The sequence below is a fragment of the Alligator mississippiensis genome, chromosome 12 (assembly GCF_030867095.1).
Source record: "Alligator mississippiensis isolate rAllMis1 chromosome 12, rAllMis1, whole genome shotgun sequence".
Lineage (NCBI taxonomy): Eukaryota > Metazoa > Chordata > Crocodylia > Alligatoridae > Alligator > Alligator mississippiensis.
In genome coordinates this window covers 66,404,727-66,429,069 of record NC_081835.1, presented here as the reverse complement: position 1 = coordinate 66,429,069, position 24,343 = coordinate 66,404,727, and the positions used below count along the sequence as shown (strand labels likewise).

The following is a 24,343-nucleotide window of genomic DNA, read 5'->3' as shown; positions in this document are numbered from 1 at the left end:
CAGCTTCTTTCCCCCTTCTACACTGCTACCACTCTGTTTAAGTTTTGGCTCCTGCAGTCTCTATCTGGTCACTGTGCAGAAGCCTGGGTTCCTGTTCTTCCTGGAGGATTATTTTGTGTGCAAAATGTGGCATACAGCAAAACTCAGGTAGTCTCTCTCACAAGTGAGCCCTTAGAGAAACTAATGAGCTCTCCCTATTCATATCAACTAAAATGGCTTGGTCAGCTTGAAGAAAACTGCTTCTTTAAGTGCTTTTTTGTATTGGGCAAACTGTCCTGGAATGGAAGGGATGCCGCAAGGTCAACTGAAGGCATCTCTGCTTGGAACTCAGCATGAACTCCCATGGTCTCTCCTTGCAGCTGTTGCTGAGTTTAGTTAGCCACTTCCTACTGGATGCCAAATCCTGCCGAGAACGGCTGTGGCATAAAGACTTGCCAGTATGCCCATTCTTAAGAGTCTATTTCTTATTTGTATTGATTTTCAGAAGTAAAGTAGAGGCTTAAATCCTTTGTTAGAGTTGGACAATGGACATAGGAACAGTGTGGAAGTAACTGAAACTTGAAGAGAAAGAAATCCAGAGTTTTAATCAAAAGTATATTGCACCACAAAGTCTCTGCAATTATTTCAGTGTTCCATAATACAATCCATATTTACAACTTGAAAGAAGAAGTTAAGATCCAATGGCAAAATGTTCATAGAAAGGAATATATCACAGCTTTTATACAAAGAAAAGTGCATTAACTCTTGAATATATACACCATTCCTGCTCTGGTCTCTACAGAAAATTCAATACAAGAAACCTTGCTCAGGGCAAGGTATTTTTATAAGAACTCAAGAGTCTTAAACCGAAGCTGTGCTATTCATTCAGTAAGTGCACTGTGTTTTTTAGGATCCAGCCTCCACCACCTGGTTCAGACTGAAGGACTCCAAATTCTCAGCAGCCAGCTGGCATATAAAAGCTTCAAGAAAAGTAGTGTCAAGAAAGTAGCTGGAACTTAGCCTCTTCTTGCAGACATTGGACCTAGGGTGGCAGTGTTTGTCTACCAGTATGAAGTATTCATACTGTATACCAGTATTCATCTCTACATTTTTTTACTCTGTTCCAGGAGGTAAAATGAAATTGGGGTATAGCTCTGATTGCTCTGTTTGGGAACAGAAGAAAGATGCAGGTCTTCACCACTTAAGACTGTCATTGGTAATTGGGTCTCTGTGCTCTTCCTGCAAGTTAACTTCTCCATACCTGTGCTGTGGAGTTAGTGCCTTGGGCACTGAGACACTGGAGATAAGCGTAAGTTTTAGAGCAAAGCCTACCAGAAGAATCCTGTTGTTTTTATCTCATTAAGAAATGTAGCAAAGTTGCGAGCACGATTCATGCTACTGCAGTGGCAATTACTCTCAGCATTCACAGACCTTACCCCTAGTAGCACCCTCACAGGTTCAGATTAACATAATGAACATCTTGAGAAACAAGTACTTAAACTGGACATGCTGAATTTTCTTCAAGGCTTATCTGATAAAAAATACTGTCACTCAGCAATACCCACAAGCCTCTTTGTAAAAGACAACTGAAATTGCAGCCTGCCACTTACAGACCATAGTAATTCTCTGTATATAATACATAGGGGTTTTTGTAAATACCATTTTTTTCAGAACATAAAAGCCAAACTGACTGCTGCTTCCTAGTTTTCATCCAGTGTTTTTGGTTAGAGGCTAACGGCAAAATTCTGCTCTCAACTTTTACAAGGCAGGTCACAACTCAAACTGTTCTTCCTACCACAGAAGGAGGATATTGGAGCCAAGACAAATTCTGCCATTATTACAAAAAAAAAAAGTAGTAATTTTTTTTTATCACTTAGCATGACAGGTAAGAGTTAGTAGCCCCCACCACCTTAACTTAAAGTGTAGTTATTGTTAAGTGTAACTATTTGAAATACATAAAGCCAACACTGCTAGAAAGGGAGGCTGATTGAAAAAGGGGGGGGCGAGGGGAGGGGGAAATCACGATACTTTGTACCAACTTCTTTTTACCCTTTGTATCATTAGGATATTTTTTCTTAACTGCTGGAGTTCATATTTTTAATGTGTTTTACAGTAACAAATTCAACTTTAAAAAGTATTTAAAATGGTTTACTACCTCTCTTCCCAATACTAACAACCTACAGCATAAACTAGCGCGTTAGTTTTAAAAGCCAACCGAGTACTAGGTACTGCAATTAAGACCATTTTAAATATTATTTTCTTTAAGAAAAGTAAAACCAGACAACTCTAAAGTTGTGCTCTCTCTCTCTCTCTTGCTGAAATTAAATATTTGTCAGTGCAGTCTTCAGGACTGCAGGCCAGGATATATGCACCTTAAATTACACAGCGATATGAACAAATGCTCACTACTGTAAGGTCAGGATAACAAAGCAAGGCAGGCTTTTTGTTTGATTTTGGTTAAAAGCCCCTGCTCCTGTTTTTGAATGGCTTTCCAAACTGTCTGGAATTGAATACACTGTACTGCAAACACCCTTACTTTGCCAGCTTTCCACAGTGAGAAGAGGAAACTTTACAGTACCTAGACATGTGCAGCTCTAGCATTTCACAATAGAAGCTGGAATTCCCTCCTGACAGATGCACACAGGAGTAGCCTGAACTGCCAGCACCAGCATCAATGAAATTAGTATAATCCTTTGGTGCCACAAGCCAGGACTGATGAGCAGAAGGAGCTGGCTGTTACATGGCTAACAGTCTGACCCAAAGTCCCTGAATCCACCCTAGAGGAAACATTTGTGTTTGCAGTGAAGGATGCTTCTTGTACAATACTGTAAACAGTGTCAAAATTCTTGTACAAAATACTGCAATGACAGTTATTAAGACACACCTGAACTGGTGTGCGCAGTGTTCTTTTCACAGAAAAAAGTGGTTAGATGCTGACTGCCCATTTTCAGATTCTCTTAAGACCATGGTGTCCGTGAGCTTGAGATGGATGGCCGGATACTGCCTTTAGGAGATGGCTTTGACCCAAACCACGACATCTGGCATGGGAGAGCACAACATGAATTAGGCTAGACTCTTACTTTAAAGTCTGGATTTAAGGGATAGCAGCGCAGAGATAGCCACAGGAGTTGCTGAACACAAGCATTTATAGAACATATCAAACACGAGGCTGTGTTTTCTGCATCCAGTGCACTTCAAAACTTAAGTTTATCAGAATGAAACTCTCCTCGCTGATTAGCTACTGTCAAAGCTGGAAAAAACAGATTTCTGCTTTCATTAGTTTAAGTGACTGAACAACTGCTCCCTGCTCTAAACACCTAGCCAGACTCCCTCTGGAAGTCAAGCAGGCTAGAACTGAGACGCTCCTGGCTTCTCACCCACTGAGCCCTGGTGCTGCTTTTCATACTATGCTGGTACACTGGAAAGTTATCCTGCACTTGCCTTTGCTGAAACATATATTACTTCCATGAACATTAAGATTTTTCATTGGGATAACAGGCAGAATCAGAATATAAAGTCACAGTCATGTAATGCAAAGTAGGTGACTGCTTTTGGGTACAACATCTCCCACGTGAAGAAAAGAACAGCAGTTACTAGTATAAACTCTTCAGACTAAACAACATAAATCTGATATAGGGATCCAATACAGGGTCACTTTCAAATGAGATTCAGGCAAAACACAGGAAACAGCCTAGGATGCACTGTGCTGGTCTCTGCTCACTGCAGTAAATGCTATTTGCTACAGAGCTAGTCTGGGAAAGAGGCTGTTTTTCAACTTACGACCACCTCCCAAAATATTAAAATTCCTTCTCACCTGAGGACAGCAGAAATAAAATGGAGGCCTTACCTTGTATTCCAAGGTTTCTTTGAGCATGTTCTCTTCCTCCCGCGTAAAGTTAAGTAGCACAGACACAGCTTTAATTAGGTGGAATGCCTGAGGTGGGAGATGGGGGCAAGGAACAAAACAAAAACACCGGTTGTTGATTTTCTGCAATACTTGCACGTCCTCAGCGTCGCTGCAGGGGCCAGGGTCGCACAGACAGACACATACTACCTACTTTTGATACCAAGCCTCCACTTACAGGTGTGGAAAGTGTCAGCTCTTAAGGAGCTGCCTACCTACTGTGTGCCACTGAGACTAGGGATTATTGGCAGTTGCAAGAGCTCAAACCCTGTTCATCTGTAGATACCTTTTCTAGCTCTTGGGTTTCAATTGTAGGTTTGCATAGTGTGGGGGAAGACTGCATCTACTTGAATGGACAAAAGTTTGGTTTCCACAGCAATCCTGAATGCGGCAGGGTGCAACTGTCTTTTCAGACTGGGACATTCACAGGATGAAGTCACACTATTCTAGTAAATCTTCTGTTGCAAACAGGCATTTAACTCCTCAGTACTAATATGCACAATGGCTGTGCCATACAAATCCAAGAGAACAGCAGGATGCAGATGCTATCTCACACAATAAATCCTCTGCAGATCTGTTCCCTGCTTTTAATTACAGTTTAATTTTGATTTGCCGTTAAGTAAGCCATGATGGTTGCAGCAGTAGAATGGACTTCTCTGGGATTTTAGATTAAATAGAAGGAGGTTATCTGGTCTAAAACCCTGCTCAAAGCAGGGTCATCCCTATCCAAACCATCCTATAATAAATCCACTGTCTAACCTATTAGACAAGCGACAGTCAACCCTGACAACCACAAGGCATAACACCCAAACCTGGCACAGGTAAGGTAGAGAAACAACAGTGACCAATGTCCTTCTGCTGCAAGGGGTGTTAAAATACACTCGAGATCCAAGGATGAGGGCTACATCCCCCCACTACAGAGGTCATTTAGTTTCTAATAAACCATAACCTTGAGACACTCTTAACTGCAGGGAGGGGGAACTCAAAATGGGAATTACATCCTAGAATTGGTTATACTGACTCAGGACAAACACTCTTCATCTTGTACATGTGGAAGTGTGTTGGGGATGTGGGGACTCGTCAAAAGCAAATGGAAATGAAGGAAGTGTCTTCACCTCAGCTTCCCGACAGGACATGAATTTTAACACAACATGTTTGAGATATTCAAAGTTGATCTCCCGGGAATCATTTAAATCTGAATTGTTTGTGACAGTCACGGCAGCACTAGGCACTTCAGAATTCAGCTTCTCACGCACTTCTGGGATCTCATTGTCAGGCCTTATTTTCTGAAAAGGAGGAGGGGTGGGAGGAAAAGAAAGGCTAAGACAAAGACCCCAAAGCACATCTAAAGCTGCTCGGGCTCAATATTTAAATCACCTCTATAGCCCTTCCTCTTCCAGCTAGAACTGCAGGCGAGAGAGACACCACTATGAGTGTGAAATTCACCTGTAGCAGGGCAGCTAGGTAGCAATCAAACCAAAGTACTCCTCACAGAGAGAAGTGCCAGGGATAGCCTAAGGTTACCTGGGGGCCAGATCTTCCACAAGCTCTCCCAGTGGTCAACTCAAACCCCTTTCTGCATTTGCCTGGGCACTGTGGGAGGAAGGCTCAAATCTAGACAGCAGTTGGAAAATCTCTTCTCATTCTTTCGTCAAGCTGTCCAGACGTACCCAGCATCACTGCAAACTGCAATGAACCAGCAGTTGCTACCTTGGCCTCGCCACTTCAGCTTGTGGCTGTCATCCTGCATTGCTCTCAAGTACAAAAGTCATGCGAACTACCGTGACTATTGTATCCTGTGCTCAAGTGGATTGGGTACTTGTCCTAGCTCGTGCCATCTAGGGGTGCAGAGCACCTGCTGAGACGATTTAATTATTATATCCCTGGATGAGGGTGGGAAGACAGTCCTTTCCCCAAAGACGTTTCAGTTGAGATGGCAGCCAGGCTTTCAGAGCAGCTCTGCAAACATCCTGTCAGTCAGCTAGTGGAGGCAGTGGCAACACCACACAAGACCAAAACACCTCCCAAAACTTACCAGCTCCTTCTGCAGGGTCTTTTTGAGCTCTGCCATTCTCTGCTGGAGCTGCTTTATCATCTACGTGCAGAACAGAGAATGAAATTAGGACACATTCAGACCAACGCATTTCAGTGAAAACCCAATTAAAAAAAAAAATAAAGCCAATGCCGCATCTTTCCAGTCATGCACATTCACACAAGGGGACAGGTTGACTACTTTAATTAGACAACACTGGCAGTCAAGTGCAGGGTTGACAAAACCAGGAAATACAGCAAGAAACTGCTTCAAATCCCAAATCTCCTCCAGTGTAGGACTTGCTGCCATTATTATTTACATGGCTAGGCTAGCTAGCATAATTGCTTAGGTACAAGCAGGCATGGAGACATCCCTTCATGCCAGGTGGGAAAACCCCATTCTAAAGACTCACTCTTTTCCAGGGCACAAAGAGAGGAAGTGAAAAGTGGTAGAAAATGCAGTAAAAAATAAGGAAGCAGTTTCTTCTGCTGCACAAGTAGCTGCATGCTCCTCTCCCTGTTTTATTTTAAACTATGCCTTCTAAATTAATCTTTTGATGACGTTTCCTGAAGAAACGGACTCAAAGAAATGGACAGCATGGAATCACATCCTGGAAAGTTCTAGCATGGCAGGGTGGGGACATGAAATTAGGCAAGTCCTTTGCTAGCAGCAGATTCTGCAGATTGTGGACAAGGCCATGGTGGGGGGAAGGGGCTGATCTTAGCCCACTGACCATTAGGTCTGTGCAGAGTCAGAAACATAGCACAGAAGTGGCTTTCATCTTTGTCTCACGTGACCTCTCTCAGTTCACCTTGTTTTTCTCAGCAATTTGCTGCTCCAAGTCTCTGTTTTCTCTCTGAAGCTCCACGATGTCTGCAGCTGCCACTTCCCCATTCTGTTCCGTCGCCCTGTCTTCCGGAGGCTGCAAATGCTTATTCAGGGCTCTTGCTTCTTCCTCTAATGCTGAAATCTAAATGTCAGAAAGCAGGTCTCAGCCACCAGAACATTCACAGCCAAGTTTTATTGCCCTACAGTGAAGCGTCCTACCTCACTGGATCCTGCTAATCACCCATTACTCCATTTGTGAAAAGCACACAGAACGAGACACATACAAATGTCTCAAGCCACTATCAGATTGAGCTCAATTAGGGTGCTGCCTTTCACAGGCCATTCCAAAATCTGATAGATCTGGGGCCCACCAAGGAGGTACGTATTTATAAACAGGGACTGCTTCCACTGCTGGTATTTCATGCATTAAGTGGGTTGATGGGGTTGCCCACTCGAAGCCCACTGTCTTGCAAAGTAAGTTTTTGTTTGCTTTCAAGCACAGCAGGACAGAGTCGGAGCCCTTTGCCTGTCTGATTTTCCCCCCAACGAGACTGGAGGCAGCTCTGCAATTGCACTCACACTTTTTTCGCTGGCCAGCAGGCGCTCTTGTTGCTCCTGTATCTGCAGCTTCAAAGCACTGATCTGCTTTCCTGCCATTTCCTCCCTCTCCACAGCTTGGTTCTTATTTGCCTCAAGGTCAGACTGCAGCTGGTCCACCTGCAGCATGACAGCTTCATGACCTGGGGCAGGACAGACATGGTTAGTGCCACTCCACTGAAGGAAACAGCAGTTTCTGGGTTTCTTCCTGAAATGGAGCAAGTTGCAATGATGGTAAACTAGAGACAGCACTGCAGGGCTTACTGCTCCTCTCCAGGAGAAGAGCAAATGATGGGAAACTAACATCAGTGGAAACTGCCCTGGTGCATGTGCCCATGTGGGCAGCATAGTGCTCTGGCAGTCTGAAGGGCAGGGTGGTTACGACACCCAAAACGTGTAGCATGTCAGTCGCACTTGCTTTTGCAAAGGAATGGATCTCGTCACCCATCAGGGTCAACAAGAAAAGGACCAAAGGCATGTCCCCCTTCTTCGGATCTCTTGAGCATATTTTAATATCCCTTGCAGCAGCAGGACACAGACTGCCAGTGTCCCCCTGCTTTACCTATGGCAGTTTAGGGTGCTGTGCCCAGTTGTCAGGGTTGACTGTGTAGTTTAGAAACAGGTTAGACAAGGATTCGTATGGGATGGTTTGCATAGGGACGATCCTGCCTCAGGCAGGAGGTTAGACTAGATGACCTCCCCAGGTCCCTTCCAGTCCTACTTCTCTCTGATTTTAAGAGCCCGTGGAGGAATAGCATGGTGTGGTGAGGTCTGCATTAAGGGAGAGGAAGTTGCAGACTGCTAGAAAGCCCATAAACTGATAGCAGGGAGGGGCCAGCACAATTTTGTTGCTTTTTAAGGAATGATGCTGGGCAGAAGCAGCACTACAGACACAGGGACTGGCTGAATCGGACTGCACTTGAGTTAAAGTTTGGTGTTAGAAATTATTGTGCAGGTATTATCCAAGAATTTAAATAAATGCTGTTAAGAAAGCCCAGTTTTTAAAACAATGCAGGAGAGTACCCGTATTCCAGAGAGCAGCAATTGAATGTGCATGGTCTCACACGCACACTTGTGCATCACACACACAAAACACAGATGGACAATGTTTACTTATGAAGCTTAAAAGCATACGAGGGGCATTATTTTATGAAACCTAATAAGTACACCTTGGTTAAATGGGAAGTTTTAAAATGTTCTGGATACCACACTGTAGGGGCTGTACAATCTGTAACAAAAGGTTGGGTTTTTAAACTTTAATGCCTTAACATTTCGAAAGCAATGTCATTAGCTGAGCTGCATTAATATGCAAGCCTTATGACATTTTGTAAGTCAAGCATACCCCGAGTTACATGGCCCTTATTCAGGCAAGGCAGTAGGGAGAGGGAAGATTCATTTGGTCTAACCTTGACTAAGTTGATTTAACTTCTCCTCTTCCTTCAGAAGCAGATCAGTTTTTTCACTGATTAGCTGGTCCTTTTCCTTGATCAAAAGGGTCAAATCTGCAACCTTAAACAGAGGGTGAAATAGAGTCAAGTCAAGCAGTTAACATCCAGAGCTAACAAATGCTGAAACTCTTCTCTGGCCCATCTGTAGGGTTACAAAGTCTCATCACCTCAGACAATGCTGGCCTCCTTAGATGGGCAAAGGAAGAAAAAAAAAAAACGCTGTTGTTGGAAAAGAAATACTGCTTCCTCTGATGAACTCTACATTCAAACTTCTACTTCTCTCATGATCAGCGGGTGGTAACTAAGAAATAACAGACAATGTTAAACTGGTTGGATGGCAGTTTAAGGTGTTCTGCAGCGTAAGGAATTAGAAAGCAGGATGAATACTGTATTTAAAAGGCACTTGGGCCATTTTATACATCTGTCTCATTAGCATTAGGAGTAGCACTTTTATTGGCTCCTCCAAGGTGTGTGAAGGAATACAGCAGAGAAGTATGCTGTAAGGCTAGCTCCCAAAGCTGATAGTGACTCTGTACGCTTGTACCTGATAAGGTCTCTCACACACACACACAGGACATACATAAACTAGATTCTAAGCTATCCCGTGCATGAGGTAGGGGAGGAGGGCTACACAAACGAATCTACAGTGCAGCTGTTACTATATATATATACTCTGTGTTTATAAAATGATGTTTTTATAAAATGGTACAGCTAATGGCCAAACAGATTAAATCACATTAGTAGCAGTCAAAGCCGTCCAATTCTCCCCAGTCAGAATGGATTCCTACACACCACGGTATAGACTGCTAGACTGCTGCAAACACAGTAACTACTTTATTTAAAACTGCAGATGAAACACCATCCAGAAGACAAAATCTAATATTTTAAATACGCAGACCTTGTTCTGAATCCTACAATTAAGCACAAAGCACTTCAAAATCCTGTCTGTTGGCATGCCAACAACAAGGAATGTAAACAGCTGCAGTAAACATTGCTCTCAGCCAGCACCCACAGGTCTTCCACAGCTGGGAAAAAACAAATCTGCAGCGACAGGTTCATCTCCAAGGTCAGAACTTCAGTATTCTCATAAAGAGCAAAGAAACTTCAATAGCTGGTTTCAGAAACCACCTTTGCTCGACCACCACAGTTCTGAGTTTGCTCTACTTCTTTGCAGACAAGCAAATATAGACTTGCACTCACCAGCATACATTTCTAGATAAAAATATCTGAACTCTGCTGTGGTCCCCAAATGCAAAGTTTACAGCTGAGAGCAAACATCCTGCTAGTGACATAAAGTGACAACAGTGCAGAAGGGTTTGCAAGAACTGCACCATATCATCTATGAGGAACTGTCAGCTGCTGGGCTGGGGACTGCCTGCATTTAAAGGACTTTCTCCAATGCAGAACTCCAATGCTAGGTCATTACATAGTCTGTGTAAACATCTGGTCCTTGGTCTTTCCTTTGATCTTCCCCTAGATTGTTCCTTATGTCTGGTGGCCACATCTCACCTTAAGACAAGACCTGTAAATGCTTATGCGCAAACCTGAGTACATACAGAGTTTCTGTGAATTGTTCCACTGAAGTCAATAGGATTAAGTTGCATATTGATGTAAGCATTTAAAGGAAGCTGGAACTGTAAACTCCCAGGAAAAGAGATGGTCTTCCATCTCTTTGGAAGTTTGGGATCCCATTCCCATGAGAATCCCCCGTGTATCATGGTAATCACCAAATATGAATTCAGGCCGATTTGTGCAGGTTAGAACATCTCACTGACTGGTAGCATTAAACTAACCTGTTGTTGCAATTCCTCCCTTTGTTTCCGTGTTTCTTCCAATGCTTTGGCAATTTCAGTGCTGACAGTTTCTCTGCTGCTTAATTCCCCCTGCAAAACAGTGATCATTCAGCAGTTATGTCAGAAGAGAAAATTCAGCGTGAAGCTTTTACAAGGACAAGGCTAGATGCCAGTCACAGTCAACTCTGAGTTCCAAATCCCTTACCAAGTTGCAGCTATAGGTTCATAATCCCTCTCTCTAAACCAGATTCCTTGTTAAATCAATGCCCATATTACCCAAGGCTGGTCAGGATGCTAGTGTTTCTTAGAACTTTCCACAAACCCAAGCCATTCCCCCCATTTATCTCAACACTAATACACATCTTGTAGGTATCAGTTGAAGCAGTTAATCTTCATTTCTCAGTTGTAACAAAGAAGAAGACAAAGAAGCAGTTTCCTCCAGCAATCAACCCTTACATTCTACATGACACCCAGGAGCAAGTTAGGAAGCTTTAAACATTTTGAAGACAATGATGTTAAGGGAGGGAAGGTTTAAGCTTTGACGTCAGTGATTTTCAAACCTTCTAAAGTCACAGAACCTTTTCGTATTACTTCTGCTACCATGGGACCCCTATCCCTGGCTCCAGGCTGTGCGAGCTAACACAGAGCCAGGCAACCCAGCCCAGCAGTGGCACTGGACTGCCTCCCAGCTATGCTCTGCTTTTATCCCCAATCTCTTTGTGGAAGCCTGATGACCTAATGCAGAGCCTCTGGGTTCAGCAGAACAGTTTGAAAACCACTGCTTTAAGTGATTGAACAGCATTCCATTTAATTTAGAAAGTAATGGCTGTCAATAGAAATGAGTGCCACATTCCTACTCTGTACTGTTGTACTTTCAAACTTATTCACATCTGCCAGGATTCCTTTAAGCATGGGAATGTACCATATCTGCCAGGACCAAAGCACTTCTTATAGGAAAGGATGAACCCCTTATAATGCTTAGTATTCAGTCTCTACTTTTTTAATTTCAAAGAGAAAGGCAACTGTGTAGCAACAAGTAAATGTGATCTGACTCTAACGTGGTTTTAAATCACTGAAAAGGTAAAAGATTGCTATTAGGTGTTACTGAAACAGAGCCGCAAGTTTAGCAGAAGTCACTAACAGGCTGGTCTCCTACCTTCAGTCTTTCGAATTCAGACTCTTGTGTCTTTAATAAACTTTCATATTCTTTTCTGCTTTCTATAAAAGCTTCCTTTTCCTGTTCCAACTGATTCTGTAAAATAGACACAGTTTGAAAGCAAAAAAGTGGTTTGAAGTTTAGATTAATCAGCTAAACATGCACAACCTATGCCAAGAAGTTGCCTAATGCCTTTAAATATTGTCGCTCCAGGCTACAAACAGCTTTGAACATGCAGTTATTTTGAATTTAGGGTTTTCAGACAGTATAAGGATTATCAGCTTTACCAAACCTAATACATGAGGGCTTGAATGCACCCTGGGAAGCTTCTATACACTTACTATCTTGTGGTGGGCAGCAGTTTTATCAAACTCCCGAGCAGTTTCAAGGGCAGCTATTTGAGACTCCAGCCTGCTAACTCGCTCTTCACACTGATGCTTGACAGTTGACATCTGCTGTTCTAGTCTGCTGCTGTCAACTTCTAGATCTGTTTGCTTCAGAAAAGTAAAAAGATAACTGTAAGTTAATTCTTAACTAAACGTATACTGGAAGATAAGCATATTTAGAGCTTTCAGTCAGTCAGACATCACTTCACACTGCTCTTCCCCAAATTTATCACAAGAATTAAGATACTATATTATTCCAGTACCAGCATGGTACTCCTATGCTCAAATCCTGTTACTAAACTAGGAACGAAATTTAGCAGCAGTGGTAGAATCCTGACAACAGCTGAATAAAATCCACAGAAATTGGACTGGATTTAATCGATGAGGACAAAAGCAGATGTGGCTCAGTAGCCTGCAAGATCAGAGAATACTCACCAGGTTTTGAATCTGTAGATCCTTGTCACCAATTTCTTCTTTGCTCTTCTGTAATTCTTCATTTGCATGCTGCAGTTCTTGTTCAAGTTTTTTCAGCTGAAACATGATAGTACATTATTTCCTTGTGTGAACAAATCTGCGTTACTCTAGAAGAGTTTGCACACAGGGAAAGAACAAACATAAGAGGTTCAACATCAAAAAGCACGAGAAAGTGTATTTCAAGCCAAGAGTCTACCTGGCTTGTACTGCTTTCTTTAAGACTCTTCACACACTCTTCTCTCTCCCTGAGCAAGGCCTGCATATCAGCTTCTTTGCTCTTCAGTTTTGTGACCTAGAAATAGGAATCCAAGAGTTCTAAAATCTGGTAACTAGGGCTACAAATATCCCCTGTAACCTTCCCCCATCCCCCCAACCTAGCAGGGTCATCATTCAGAAGATAAGGTTAGTTAAGTTTTCCTTTCAAAAATGAAGTGTGACACAGTTGCAGACTGGATGGGAAACATGGACATAATAAGACTTAAAAAAAAAAAAAATGCAATATAAGAGTCTTTGGACAATTCTTCCAGATGGCCAAAACAGACATTAACTCCGCTCAGAACACTCAAAGAAGAAAATACCTGAGTTTCCAATAGGCTCAATGTCTCAGAGTGACTGGTCCTAGCTGTCAAAAGTTGCTGTCTGGTGTCATCCAGTTTCTGCTCCAGAATAGTTTTCTGAAAATTAAAATCCCACCAGAGGTGACATGAAGAGATGCTTAAATTTAATTCCTAAAGACCCCTTATGCCAAATCAGGAAAGGCTGGAACCACAAAATGCACCTTAAACTTGTCATGCATATTTGCTCTTAGGGGGCCAGCGCTGATCAAAGCCATTGGTCAGCCAAATATGGATCACAAAGCTCCACAGACCAGATCTGCTCTGCGGGCCATGTCTGATACCCTTACTTTGCAAAGTGCTTTGCAAGCCAATTTATCAACCAGACCAAAAATGAGTAAGAATAAGCAATGTGCGTTACTAGAGCATGCCCAAAAACTGTTTCGCCTTTGCATTACAGTCGGCACTTTGTTCGTGACAGCACTGAAAACAATCTCTTCTCATATTTGGGCAGGCGTAGGTAGTGTGGGGCACGGTAGTGTGGATGCTTGGTGTTCGGCTTAGCCAGTACCTCCACACGTGTGTGAAGCAGGACATGTGTGCATATAACTAAGTAAAAGTACCCTCAGATTCTGTCTAGTAGGAGCAGAGTGCATTCAAACACCCTAGGGACAGGAGCGCATGCAGTACACTACTGCATACTCCTTCCAAATGTAACACACCTAGATAGAATTCTGGCTATTACTTTCTTTAAGTAAGACTGCAAAATTAAGAGTACCTCCTTCAGCAGCTCCTGAACGTGCTCATCACCTGAAAGGTTCCTTTCTAGTCTCTTTTCCAAGGAAGACACTTTTTCTTGCAGATGTTCAACAAGTTTGTTTTTCTCATCGATTTCAACAGTCATCTGTTGGAAAAAGAAATGAGTACCTCCTCTACAACCAGGCTTTCCCTTTATCCACATCTGAAAAAAATGCCATCAGAAAGAGAAAGTCCTCCTTTATGAAAGCAACCCCTTACTTCCTTAGAACATTAAATATGCACAAACTCAACTGAAAGTCAGATGAAGTGAAGTCGATTTCTTTTCGGAGGGTGGCAGCTGTTTTTTTTCCCCGAAGCAACACCAAATTTACCCATCCCTTCAATATCTGAGCTGTAGGATTTGTATTTGAATTGTTTATTAGGCCCATGGATCTTATTCCTGTTAATAAAGTGGTAAATAGGGAAACATGCCTCTAATATACTGAACTTAGTTTGTATAGAAAGCATCTAGAAAAGGACAACCTTGCACAGAAGGATCACATTACCTCCTTCGATTCTACCAATCCATATTTTAATTAGCTTGTCCCATTATGACCTTCTAATAGAAAGATGTAATTTGATTATACAGTTTTTCCAGATAGGACGTAATATTGAATCCTCAAGCAATTTACCGCATTTTATGTCCAGCGGACTCAAAATGTTCTTGCAAAGGTACTTAGGTGACTTTGGTTCTAGGATTAAGGCTCTAGAATTTTAGGTTTCTTTGGTATAAATGACTAATAACAGAGCCTTCTTGTATTTACATAACTCATCCCTTTATTCCTCTCTCAGGAACACACAGTAAAACTTCACTGTACAACCCTCCTGAATTTATTCACCCGATTTCCAGTGAAAGTATTAAGACCAAAAAGTCTTCAGTAATTTACTTCACTTTCCAGGAGAGTTGAACTCCTGATTACATTTCCTACAGAGATTAAAGGTCTTAAAGGTTTCTTCAACAGGAAAGAAGCTGTGCTGCACACATGCTTTTCAGACTACACTCCACCAAACTCAAACACTGGGATACAAGGAACAACTCTGAGCGTCTTCAGATCACCCATGCACTTCAAGTTAGTACCTTTTGCTTATGTTGCTCATATTCCAATTTAAGAGATTCATGACCCATCTGTAAAGTCTCCAATCTTTTTTCACAGCTAGAGGCAGCAACTCGAGCCTAAAACATTTAGGAAAATTATTTCAGATTTTAAACTGCATTTTCAAGAAGTGCAAAAAAAAAAAATAGACAACAAACTTTTCAAAAAAGAGCTGTTCCAACTGCAGAAGTCAGATGTCTCCCTGCACAGCATCACAGACAGGAAAGTAGGTATTGGACATTGACTGTATCAAACTTACGTTTTGCAAGTCTACAGATATCTGCTGAATGAAGTTTTGTAGCTCCTGTTCTCTCTGCTCCAGGGCAGTGATCTTATTTTCTGCGTTTGCTTCCGCTGTCAATAGTCCATCCCTTCACAGAAAGAAAAACAGTGATTCAGTGTGCCAGGAAACCATTCTTGAGAAGTAGGATGTATCTGCCAAGGGAAGGAGGAGGACTAAGTGAAACCTACAATTTCTTTTCCAATCTTAACACCCACTCTTGTCTGGTCAGTAAATGTTTCACAGAAATCTGAAGGTTAGGTGTTGCATACTGCACTTATAGGAGAAGCAAAAGTGGTAATGAATGATTAAGTTTAGAGAACTCTAGTAATGCCAACCTAGGTTATAGATTTAAAATAAACACCAACTTAGCTGGCGAGAGAGATAGCTGTAATTAACAGATATGTATTCCTTACCATACATCAACATGCCAGCACTAACCAAACTGCAAGCTTGCTGGAAGCAATCAAATCGAGGACAATGAGAGACAGGTGGAGACTAATTCAGAACGACCATGTGCTGAACTTACTATTCTACCCAACACATACACACCTCTGTGCTTCCAGTTCTGAATACTGCTTCTGCAAATCTTGTAGCTCGCTCCTTAGGCCTGAAGACAAGCTGCTTGTGACCTTCAGTTCACCTTTAGCATAGGTCAGCTCTTGAGCACATGCCTCTAGTTCCTGTTCTGCTCTGCTCAAAGATTCTTCCTTTTTCAAGAGCTAAAGGTCAGAACATTATTGTCAACTATAAAAACTGACACATTTAATACAGTCTTAGAAGGAGACAACTGGTCTCCTTCCATCATAAATGAAATTAGAAACAGAAAAATAATTAAAATAGTCAACATGAAGGGTTTACATAATGCTGTATGCATCCACATACAGCAAGAATTCCAACATTTCAGATATCAATGAGCATATCAGATATCACTCTTTAACAAATTATAGTAAAATATTGTAGCATAAAACAGAAGTTCCCTTTTAAACTAATCTTACCATGTGTTTAACTTTGGCTATTTCTTGCTGCTGAAAGCCCTCCAGTTCATCAATTTCATCTCTCTTTTGGAAAAGGTTCAAACTCTGCTCCCTCATTTCTTGTAACTGAGCTGCAAGCAGTTTTTTCTCCTATTAAACAATCACCAAAAACAAAACAAAAAAAAAAAGTGGTTGAAAAATATTTTTATAAAAGTTTCAGGTCAACAGGATGTTACACTAAGCCCTTTAGGAAAGGAACCTTGTTTACATTCTCTATTATCACTACGCGCTATGATGTTGGTATATAAATAACTCAAACTTTTTTCTATATAACAACATGTCTTAACAAGCAGCACAGCATCATTACTGAAATCTGGGAGCTCTTAGATCCGCACTGTAAATATGACACAAATATAGAAAGGTCTTATACTAATCACTCAAGCATGTCAAAATGATAGGCAATCAGCACTAACTGCAATTCTAAATATGTTTCATGCCTCTATACTCTAAAATGCCTTGAGCAGAGATTGAATGGAACAGCTGAAACAACTATAATGAGACTGAATTCCTTAAAAAAAAGTACGTGAAATAAAAGGGGACCGATTTCCATTACAAAGCTGAAAATAGATTATATCAGCATATGCTTATTCACTGGAGGATACAATTCTATGGCCGCTGTAGTTGCACCAATAGTTACAGTTCCTTTAAGCAATATTGTTCTCTATGTTAGAATAAAGATATTCTCTTTTAGTGAAATACTCCATGTCAAATCCCCATGGGGCTTGTGCCCTAGACAAGTATTTCCATTTCTCTCAGCCAAAACCAGCAATTTCCTTCCCCCAGCTAAATGTAAATTTCCTAAGGTGAACTGAAGGTTATTATGGTGCTTAACAGCTCTACTGGCCATTAAGACAGAATACCTCGTTACTAAGTCCCATCAAATCAATACTACATGGAAAGAGTATTATGAGTGGTATAAAGCTCACTCCTTGCAACCAATCCAGCAGATGTAGTAGCAAATGCATAAAACATCCATAGCAGGAACTGGACATCAACATCAGAAAGCAAAGCATAACGGCCAACCCTAGAAGCACATTAAGAAATGGGAAACTTCTATGTGCCACTGTGGAGTCTGTACTAAAGAAGGTTTTGTTTAGATAGTGCCAATGGCATGTCTGGTGCTCACAGACAAATATGAGATGTCTTCTTGGTCTCACACAAGCTTACAGTGTGAAAATATAGGATGCTGTTTTTAAAGTGTAGTATTACTCACTGTCAGAGGGAAAGACCCTTCTTCCTCAGCTCAGGAACATTCTGCCATTATCGCAGTGGTAGATTAAATTACCTCTACACAGGCAGTGTGACACACCACCTAATTTCCAATGTCTGATCAGGCCAGTCTTCATTCTAACTCTAAAAGCAACTTGTTGGAGGCCTTTATGAAATCCACTTGCCCTATGTCCCAGCTGACCCAACTGTAAAACAGACATACTACTGCCCTACCTCCTGGGGCAAGGGTAGGCAACTTTTACCAGCTGCAGGATAGAATGAGCCACTATGGGTCAGAGGCAGGTGAGTACTAGGACCTGGCTACTGCCAGCCCCCATCCCTATGGAAGTGTAGGGAGAGTGCTCCACCAAAGGTCCCCCTCCCTCCACACTGAGTGCTGCCAAAGCCCCATGTCCATGGGCCAGATCTAATGGCTCCACAAGCTGGATCCATCTTGTGGGCTGTAGGCTGCCAACCCATGTCCTAGGGTGTTGTAAGGATTAACTTCTTTGTTCCTGAAAGCAGAATCTAAGCACTCTCTTAATACTCAGCTGATTAAATAGGAACAGTCTGATGCAGTATTTAAATTCACAGGGCTGGCATGCCCAGGCTTTCAAGTCTTGGTCAGTGTCTGAGACCTACGCTTTGTTACTCCCCACTCCAAAACAAATTCTAGGGTTAGCTTCTGAAATGATGGGCTTGGGAATGAAAGTGAATCTCAGGTCTCAGCCAGGGAACAAATATCAGATACTCATAGCAATTACATTTTTTCAGATCTTTTTTGCAGAGTACAAGGAAACACACAGACCCACTTATTACAGTGATATCAAAGGTGACTTACTTGTTCAACTTGAACCAACTTTTCCGTCCATTCCTGTAGGTTGGTGGGGGGAAAAAGGGTGCATCAAAATCCACGAAATGTAGTAACAATGACAACAAAAAGTATCAGAGTCACTGAAAGTATTACATTATGATAAAATATAAAATAAAAATTGTAGGTAAAAATAATCAAGGACGATATAATATACTAGTAAAATGTTATGAAATAATTGACATGACTGCATATCTGCTCTGTGCAAACAAAATTCCTGCACAGTAAATTAATATATTAAAATGGAGTTTTTATCAAAACAGCAAAATGCGAGGTTAAGTTTGTTAGAGATGTCCGTTGGCTTCTTTAAAGCAGCGAGAACAAGGCGTTGCAGAACAAAGACTTATCCCCTGTCAACACTATTTTGGACACTTACACCACATCACACCTCCTCGCTCCATTTACATGAAGAATAAGGCAAGACATTCTCTAGCCTAGACCCACCCGTGTCATGGGTAACAAGTGCTGTCTTTCAGCAGTGATTTTTTCATATCACACTGCCACCTCTGCTCCCTGTTGGCCACAATGATATTGCTTCACTCTTAAGCTTCTCACTATTGGTCAACTACTTCATCATTCCAGACCGGCTTTTATTACCTGGTCCTTTTTTTCCAATGCCAAAGCCATTCCTTCAGCCATCTTAGCTCTGTTGGCCTGGTAAGCCTCATTCTGCTCCTGAAATTTCTTCATGGAGGCTGTCAACAGAAAACCACTAGATGAGAAGTCAGTCACAGCATGCAAAGCTAACACTGTTTATTTGCTTCTGAACTAACTATGTCACAACAGAATTTAGAGACTCATTGTTAAATTGCTTAGGCTCCAGTGGTAACAACTCTTTAGGAATGGAATTGAGCCTTCTTTACGTTATACTGGATCCCCACTGTACTGAGCATACAGAAACAAAATGCAGTAGCAATGTTTCCAATGAACTACAGCAAGTCTACAGGTTTGAGTTTTTTTTAAAGCAATTATTTGCCAGGCACAAGTTTATTATTAAACATCAAATACAATTATGGCTTCTTCATCCAGCATGCATTAAGACAGTCTTATGTTTTTTTCTTTTTTTTTTTTTCCTGTAACTGATATGTGCTCCATTTGTAATGAGATCCATTTCCAACTGTATAGCCTTCAATACAGAACAGTTTTAAATTTAAAGAAAAAAATGGAAGAGAAAATAAGAATACATACAATCCTGATGTTTTTCTAATGCAATTTCAAGCTTCTCTTTTATCTTCTGCAAGTTTCGGACCTGATCAGCATAATCTTGGGCGAGGAAGGAAAAGCACAGACAAGGAATGGACAGACATTAGGGAAGGAAGTAAAATAAAATAAATAAATAATAAAAAAAGGATGAGTGGAAAGTGACAATGATTTTCCCAACTAGAAAATCATTCCTGTTAAGGAAAATTAGGCTGACCTTAACAATAAACACCACAAGCAAATAATGCTACCACACACTATCCATGGGGGAAATGGGTTGTACAAACAGAAGGGCCTAGTTGTGCTAATAACAGGAAAGGGGCACTGGGTATGGTACAAGGAAAGGGGAAGTTGAGAAAAGCAATTTGGTTCGACTCCTGCCTGGGAAGAATCTCTTCTACAAGACAGAATGAAGGAGCATGGGGGAAATTCAAGAAGAGTTCCCTTAATCCACAGAGTCTCCCACCATAGCTGTGTAATAGTTTGGAGGTAGCATTTTGACCAGTGACTAGTTTACCTGGCACGGCTTACAGCACCATATTCATACTTTTAAAACGCAAATCTTTAATAATGTAGAATAAGTAGCAAGTATTTTTTCCCTTTGTTGAGCAAAATTGATGAACAAACCAGATCAAAGGAAGAGCACACCTTGGACTACTCTTATTTAGAAATAAGGTGATGGATCCATTTACTGATCTTGGTGTAAGGCTGAAAGCACCTTGGCCATTTCCACCATCTCTGTCTTTGTGGTACCTGAACCCTTACTTACGCTTTCTGTCTTAATCCAAGGGTACACATTCCAGTTCTGATTGTAACGTAAGCCATCGCTGCACCCTCGTGTACTCCACAAGTAAGGGTGGGAGTACACACCTGAAGCTGCTTTAAACCGTGTTTTGTTTCCCAAAGCCCCTCCGTGAGCCATGGGAAGCAGAGGACAGCAACAGTGTAGTGAATTCCAGCCCTGCTCTGATTCACTCACTATGCAAGGGGCTGGGAGAAGGGTGAGAAAAGAGCACTTCCTCAAGCTCCGCGCTTGCCAGAAAGGCCCTTGGGACAGGGTGGTCTTAAAGGCTCATCCTTGCCTGCTTTAAGATTGCTTTATGCTACACTCTTTATTTTAGTGGTAGCTTCCCAGAGCAGAGACAGTGTTAGAACACCGCACTTTGAAGTCTTGGTTCCAGCTGGAACCCCTGGCTGTTACTGCAATACAGATAGCAAATAAGAAGTGTATGGGAGGAGCTGTCTTGGTTGCGCGTGGGGTGAGAAAGCTATCCCATCCATTCAGGAAGATCACATACGTGGGCCAAGAGCAGCAAGAAGACAAGAAGTCAGTCTGTATTGGTTCTGTACAGATTGTATTTTACAATGCAAGGACGCTGATCAACAGAAAGGTATAAATCAATTCAACAAAGTTATGAAAAGGGGGTTTGCTTTCCAGCTAAGTGAAAACTCTTAATTGCAAGGAACAGTATTTTCCCAAACAAAGTTAATAAGGTATCATCTGAACACATACCAGATAGTTTAGCCTCTAGTTTCCGTATCTGTTCATTTCGTCTAAACAACTGGGATGAGAGATCTTCTCTAGAGCTGCTTCCATCAGAGGCCTTTCCAGATTAGAGACAGAAAATATATATGTAGTATATGTAGTTTACGAGCTTCAGGAAGAATAATCCTACCACTCTCAAATTTTAATGACAGTAAACATTATTAGGACTAAAAATAAACAGTTTCAAATTTCTAGTGAAAAGGAAGATAAATTTACATAACATTACACGCATTTAGTTCTGCCAACTAAATGAATGCATACAACACTTAAGAGAAAAATAGTGTTTAAATAGTCAGCTCTAATTATGTTAGAGATTATTCTGACTTTCAGCAAGTGTCAGTTAGAAAATAAGAGGCACGGCACAGCAAAATGACTGGAAACCAGAAAGTCAAACTACACACCACAGATCCTAGAAAGGAGGAGTCAGTTTAGAAAGAAAAGCAGTAGGAAAAGGGAAACCTAACACTTTTTATCTAAAAACCATAATTAGCAACAGTCACTTAGAAGCATAAAAGACAGGGCTGGAAGGGATCTCAAAGAGTCACTGGGCGCATCTACATGAGAGGTATTGAGCACAGTAGACAAATTCTGCGCATTAGCATGACAGGCAAAACCTGTGCTAATGCACTAACACGCAGCAGAATTAGTCTATGGCATATAAGTTTCACCAAAAAAACCACGCACAGGCAGTAATGTGCAGTGGTGCCAATTATGGCGCATTAAACTTTGGCGCGCTAACAAATGTGTAGACATGCCCACTGAGTCCACATGTCTCAAGACAGGATTAGCCTTGTCTGAACTTTCTGGCAAAAAAGGGTTCATGGCACCAGTTTTACTCCACTGCAGCCCTATTTTTGCTCCTTAGGAAGTCAAAAGAAAAGAAGTTTACGCTGCCAGAGCACGGCATTCCTGAGAAGCGGCTGGTCATATGTTTATAAGTTATCTCCTGCTACACCACCTTTTCTGTTCTTTGTACCTACAATTCGTAGATACCCTGGGCGCTAACTTCACATCATTTACTACATGCAAGTTAGATCTATTTTTTTTTGTAGTTTACCCGAGTACAGGGGAAAAAAATCCGAAACACTCATGCACAGTAAACACCCACTATTCTCAATTCTTATGTGAAAGCAACTGTCAGAAATCAGTTTCCTACTTAGCTTGGCCACATGTTTGAGACTTGGAAAGCTTTTACACCATTTCTCAACAAAAAATATCCCCTTCATCTGGGGAACGAAAGCAAAGAGGAACCCGCTGTCTGCAGCAACACAGCGCACAAAGCCTGCTGGCTCAGGTGATGCTGCCCTGTAACCTAACCCAGGCGGTGGGCGACTGGATAACCTTCAGGAGACCTGACCGTTTCAGCCGGAGCGTTATCAAGTTCTTTTAACCTAAACACACCTGGAAGTACCTTATATATTTATATTGTGATTTCAAAACCGGTAACACGTGCTCATTCTATGCACTTGTTCAAACGCTATTTCCCGTGAAATCGAAGAGGTAAACAGAGAACCTGGTCACTACAAACTTCAGAGTCGACTTGCTTTCTCAAAAGCCTCGTCGTTACAACGACATAGTTATCTTCTGTTCTGCTGCAATATTGTTAGTACCTTCTATCTTAATTGGGCAATGCCCTGTCCTGGAGGTAACTGTGTCATTTATATACTTAATATGTAAAAATTGATTACGTTTCATACACCCTTTCGCTAATCTCCAAAGAAACGTTCAGACTTGATGTTACAGATGTATCCAGATAGGTATTCAAGCCATGCAAGACTAAAACCACAAATGTTGTGCTAGGAACATTACATTAAGAAATAAAATTCTTCTGGAGCAACGTATGTGACTTACAAAATCATCTCCTGAATCTGCTCCCACCGACGTGATGGACTCTTTGCTGACGGATCGAGGAATCCTGGCCGCCCCCCCTGGCCGAGGAGCAATAGCCGCCTCCTCCGCTATCTTCTTCTTCAGTTTTGCAAACATTTTATTGAAGCTGAAGTCCTCGAGCACCCGAGGAAGCGCTGTTTTGCGATGCGGCTACTCCGAATGAAACCGTTAACGCGGTGCGGCTGCTCGGTGAAAAGTTTCCAGAAGTCAAGATTTAGTTTTACGTCCCGTTCGCAAACGCAGGTCTAATCCCGAAGAGTTCACCACCGCGACATGCCTGCAGATTAAAGAGAGATCAAATGTCAGCGCCAAACCCAACAGACTCACACCCATACAGCCCAAAGGGCGTTTTGTCACCTCCATCACGCTCTTATTGTGCTGCCCCCGAAACGCCACGTTACCTACTCAACGGGGCCAAACCGCGAGTCCCTGTTCGTAAGCGGAGGCTCAGCCCAGTCGCCTGTGCCGGATACGTGCGGGCGGTGGCGGGCGAGGCGCGCCGGCTCCTCATCAGAAAGGCATGTTATTGACTTTCCACACGGCTTCCCTTAGCGCTGCTGCAGCCTGCAAATGGGGACGCAACCCGGGTCAGACCCAGGCCTGGCCCCCTCGCAGCCGCCTCAGGCACCGGGAGGCAGGCAGGCCCTTGCCCGGGGGATGGTCTGAGGGCCCCGCTCCCCCCCTCCTCGACTCCTCGTCCCCTTGGCAACGGCCACCGCCCTCACCGTGGGGCCCGCCGGCGACCCGGCCCGCCGCTTCCGGAGCCGGATGTGACGCCGTCAGCTGGAACGAGCCCGACCCGGAAGCACAACGTGGCCGCCGGAAGCGGCGCCCCCAGCGAGGGAGGGGCGCGCGGCGCATGCGCGGACGGCTGCGCCAGGGAGGGGGCGTGGCCGGGCAGCCCCACGTGGGCTGGGGTAGGCGCGTCCTGCTTCTCCCGGGAGAAGGCAGCGGCCTGCGCTATCCCGGGTTAAAGGCCAGGCCAGCGCGTGGGCCGCTCTCCTGGGAAGGCAGCAACCGCGCGTGCCCGGGTCCGTGGGGTCAGGGGCAGGGAAGGCAGCAAAGATGGTTTGGAAAGACGCCGCCAGGACCCCAAACAAGGGCACTGTATTAGCAAGAGGGAGGGATTTACTTCCTCACTTGGCTATTACATCTTGGCAAATCCAACGTATGAAAAGGACTGCTGAGAGAGTCCAAAACACCAAACCAGGACACGCTGCACAAGCTCCGTCCTCGCCTTTGCTGCTTAACTGGGAGCAGCAGCTTA

General features: G+C 42.7%; 1 protein-coding gene across 3 annotated transcripts; it reads right to left on the bottom strand.

Moving 5' to 3' along the window:
- Positions 1–558: 558 nt before the first annotated feature.
- GOLGA1 (golgin A1) lies at positions 559–23,875 on the bottom strand. Of its 3 annotated transcripts, none has more exons than XM_019495330.2 (25): positions 23,802–23,875; positions 23,478–23,640; positions 23,038–23,353; positions 21,154–21,244; positions 19,629–19,703; positions 19,038–19,135; positions 18,411–18,443; positions 16,322–16,450; positions 15,876–16,045; positions 15,303–15,414; positions 15,028–15,123; positions 13,930–14,055; positions 13,176–13,271; positions 12,794–12,889; positions 12,559–12,654; positions 12,079–12,231; positions 11,738–11,833; positions 10,582–10,671; positions 8,747–8,849; positions 7,323–7,483; positions 6,727–6,885; positions 5,919–5,978; positions 4,999–5,169; positions 3,827–3,913; positions 559–3,017 (listed from the first exon to the last, which is right to left on the bottom strand). In XM_019495330.2, the coding sequence occupies exons 3-25, from the start codon at positions 23,170–23,172 to the stop codon at positions 2,937–2,939; spliced, it is 2,514 nt and encodes an 837-aa protein (XP_019350875.1). In that variant the 5' UTR covers positions 23,173–23,353; positions 23,478–23,640; positions 23,802–23,875; the 3' UTR covers positions 559–2,936. The 3 variants fall into 3 exon arrangements, with proteins under 3 accessions (XP_019350875.1, XP_014458493.1, XP_006271369.1); XM_014603007.3 differs by having other exon boundaries at positions 23,482–23,640; XM_006271307.4 differs by lacking the exon at positions 23,802–23,875 and having other exon boundaries at positions 23,478–23,728.
- Positions 23,876–24,343: the final 468 nt, after the last annotated feature.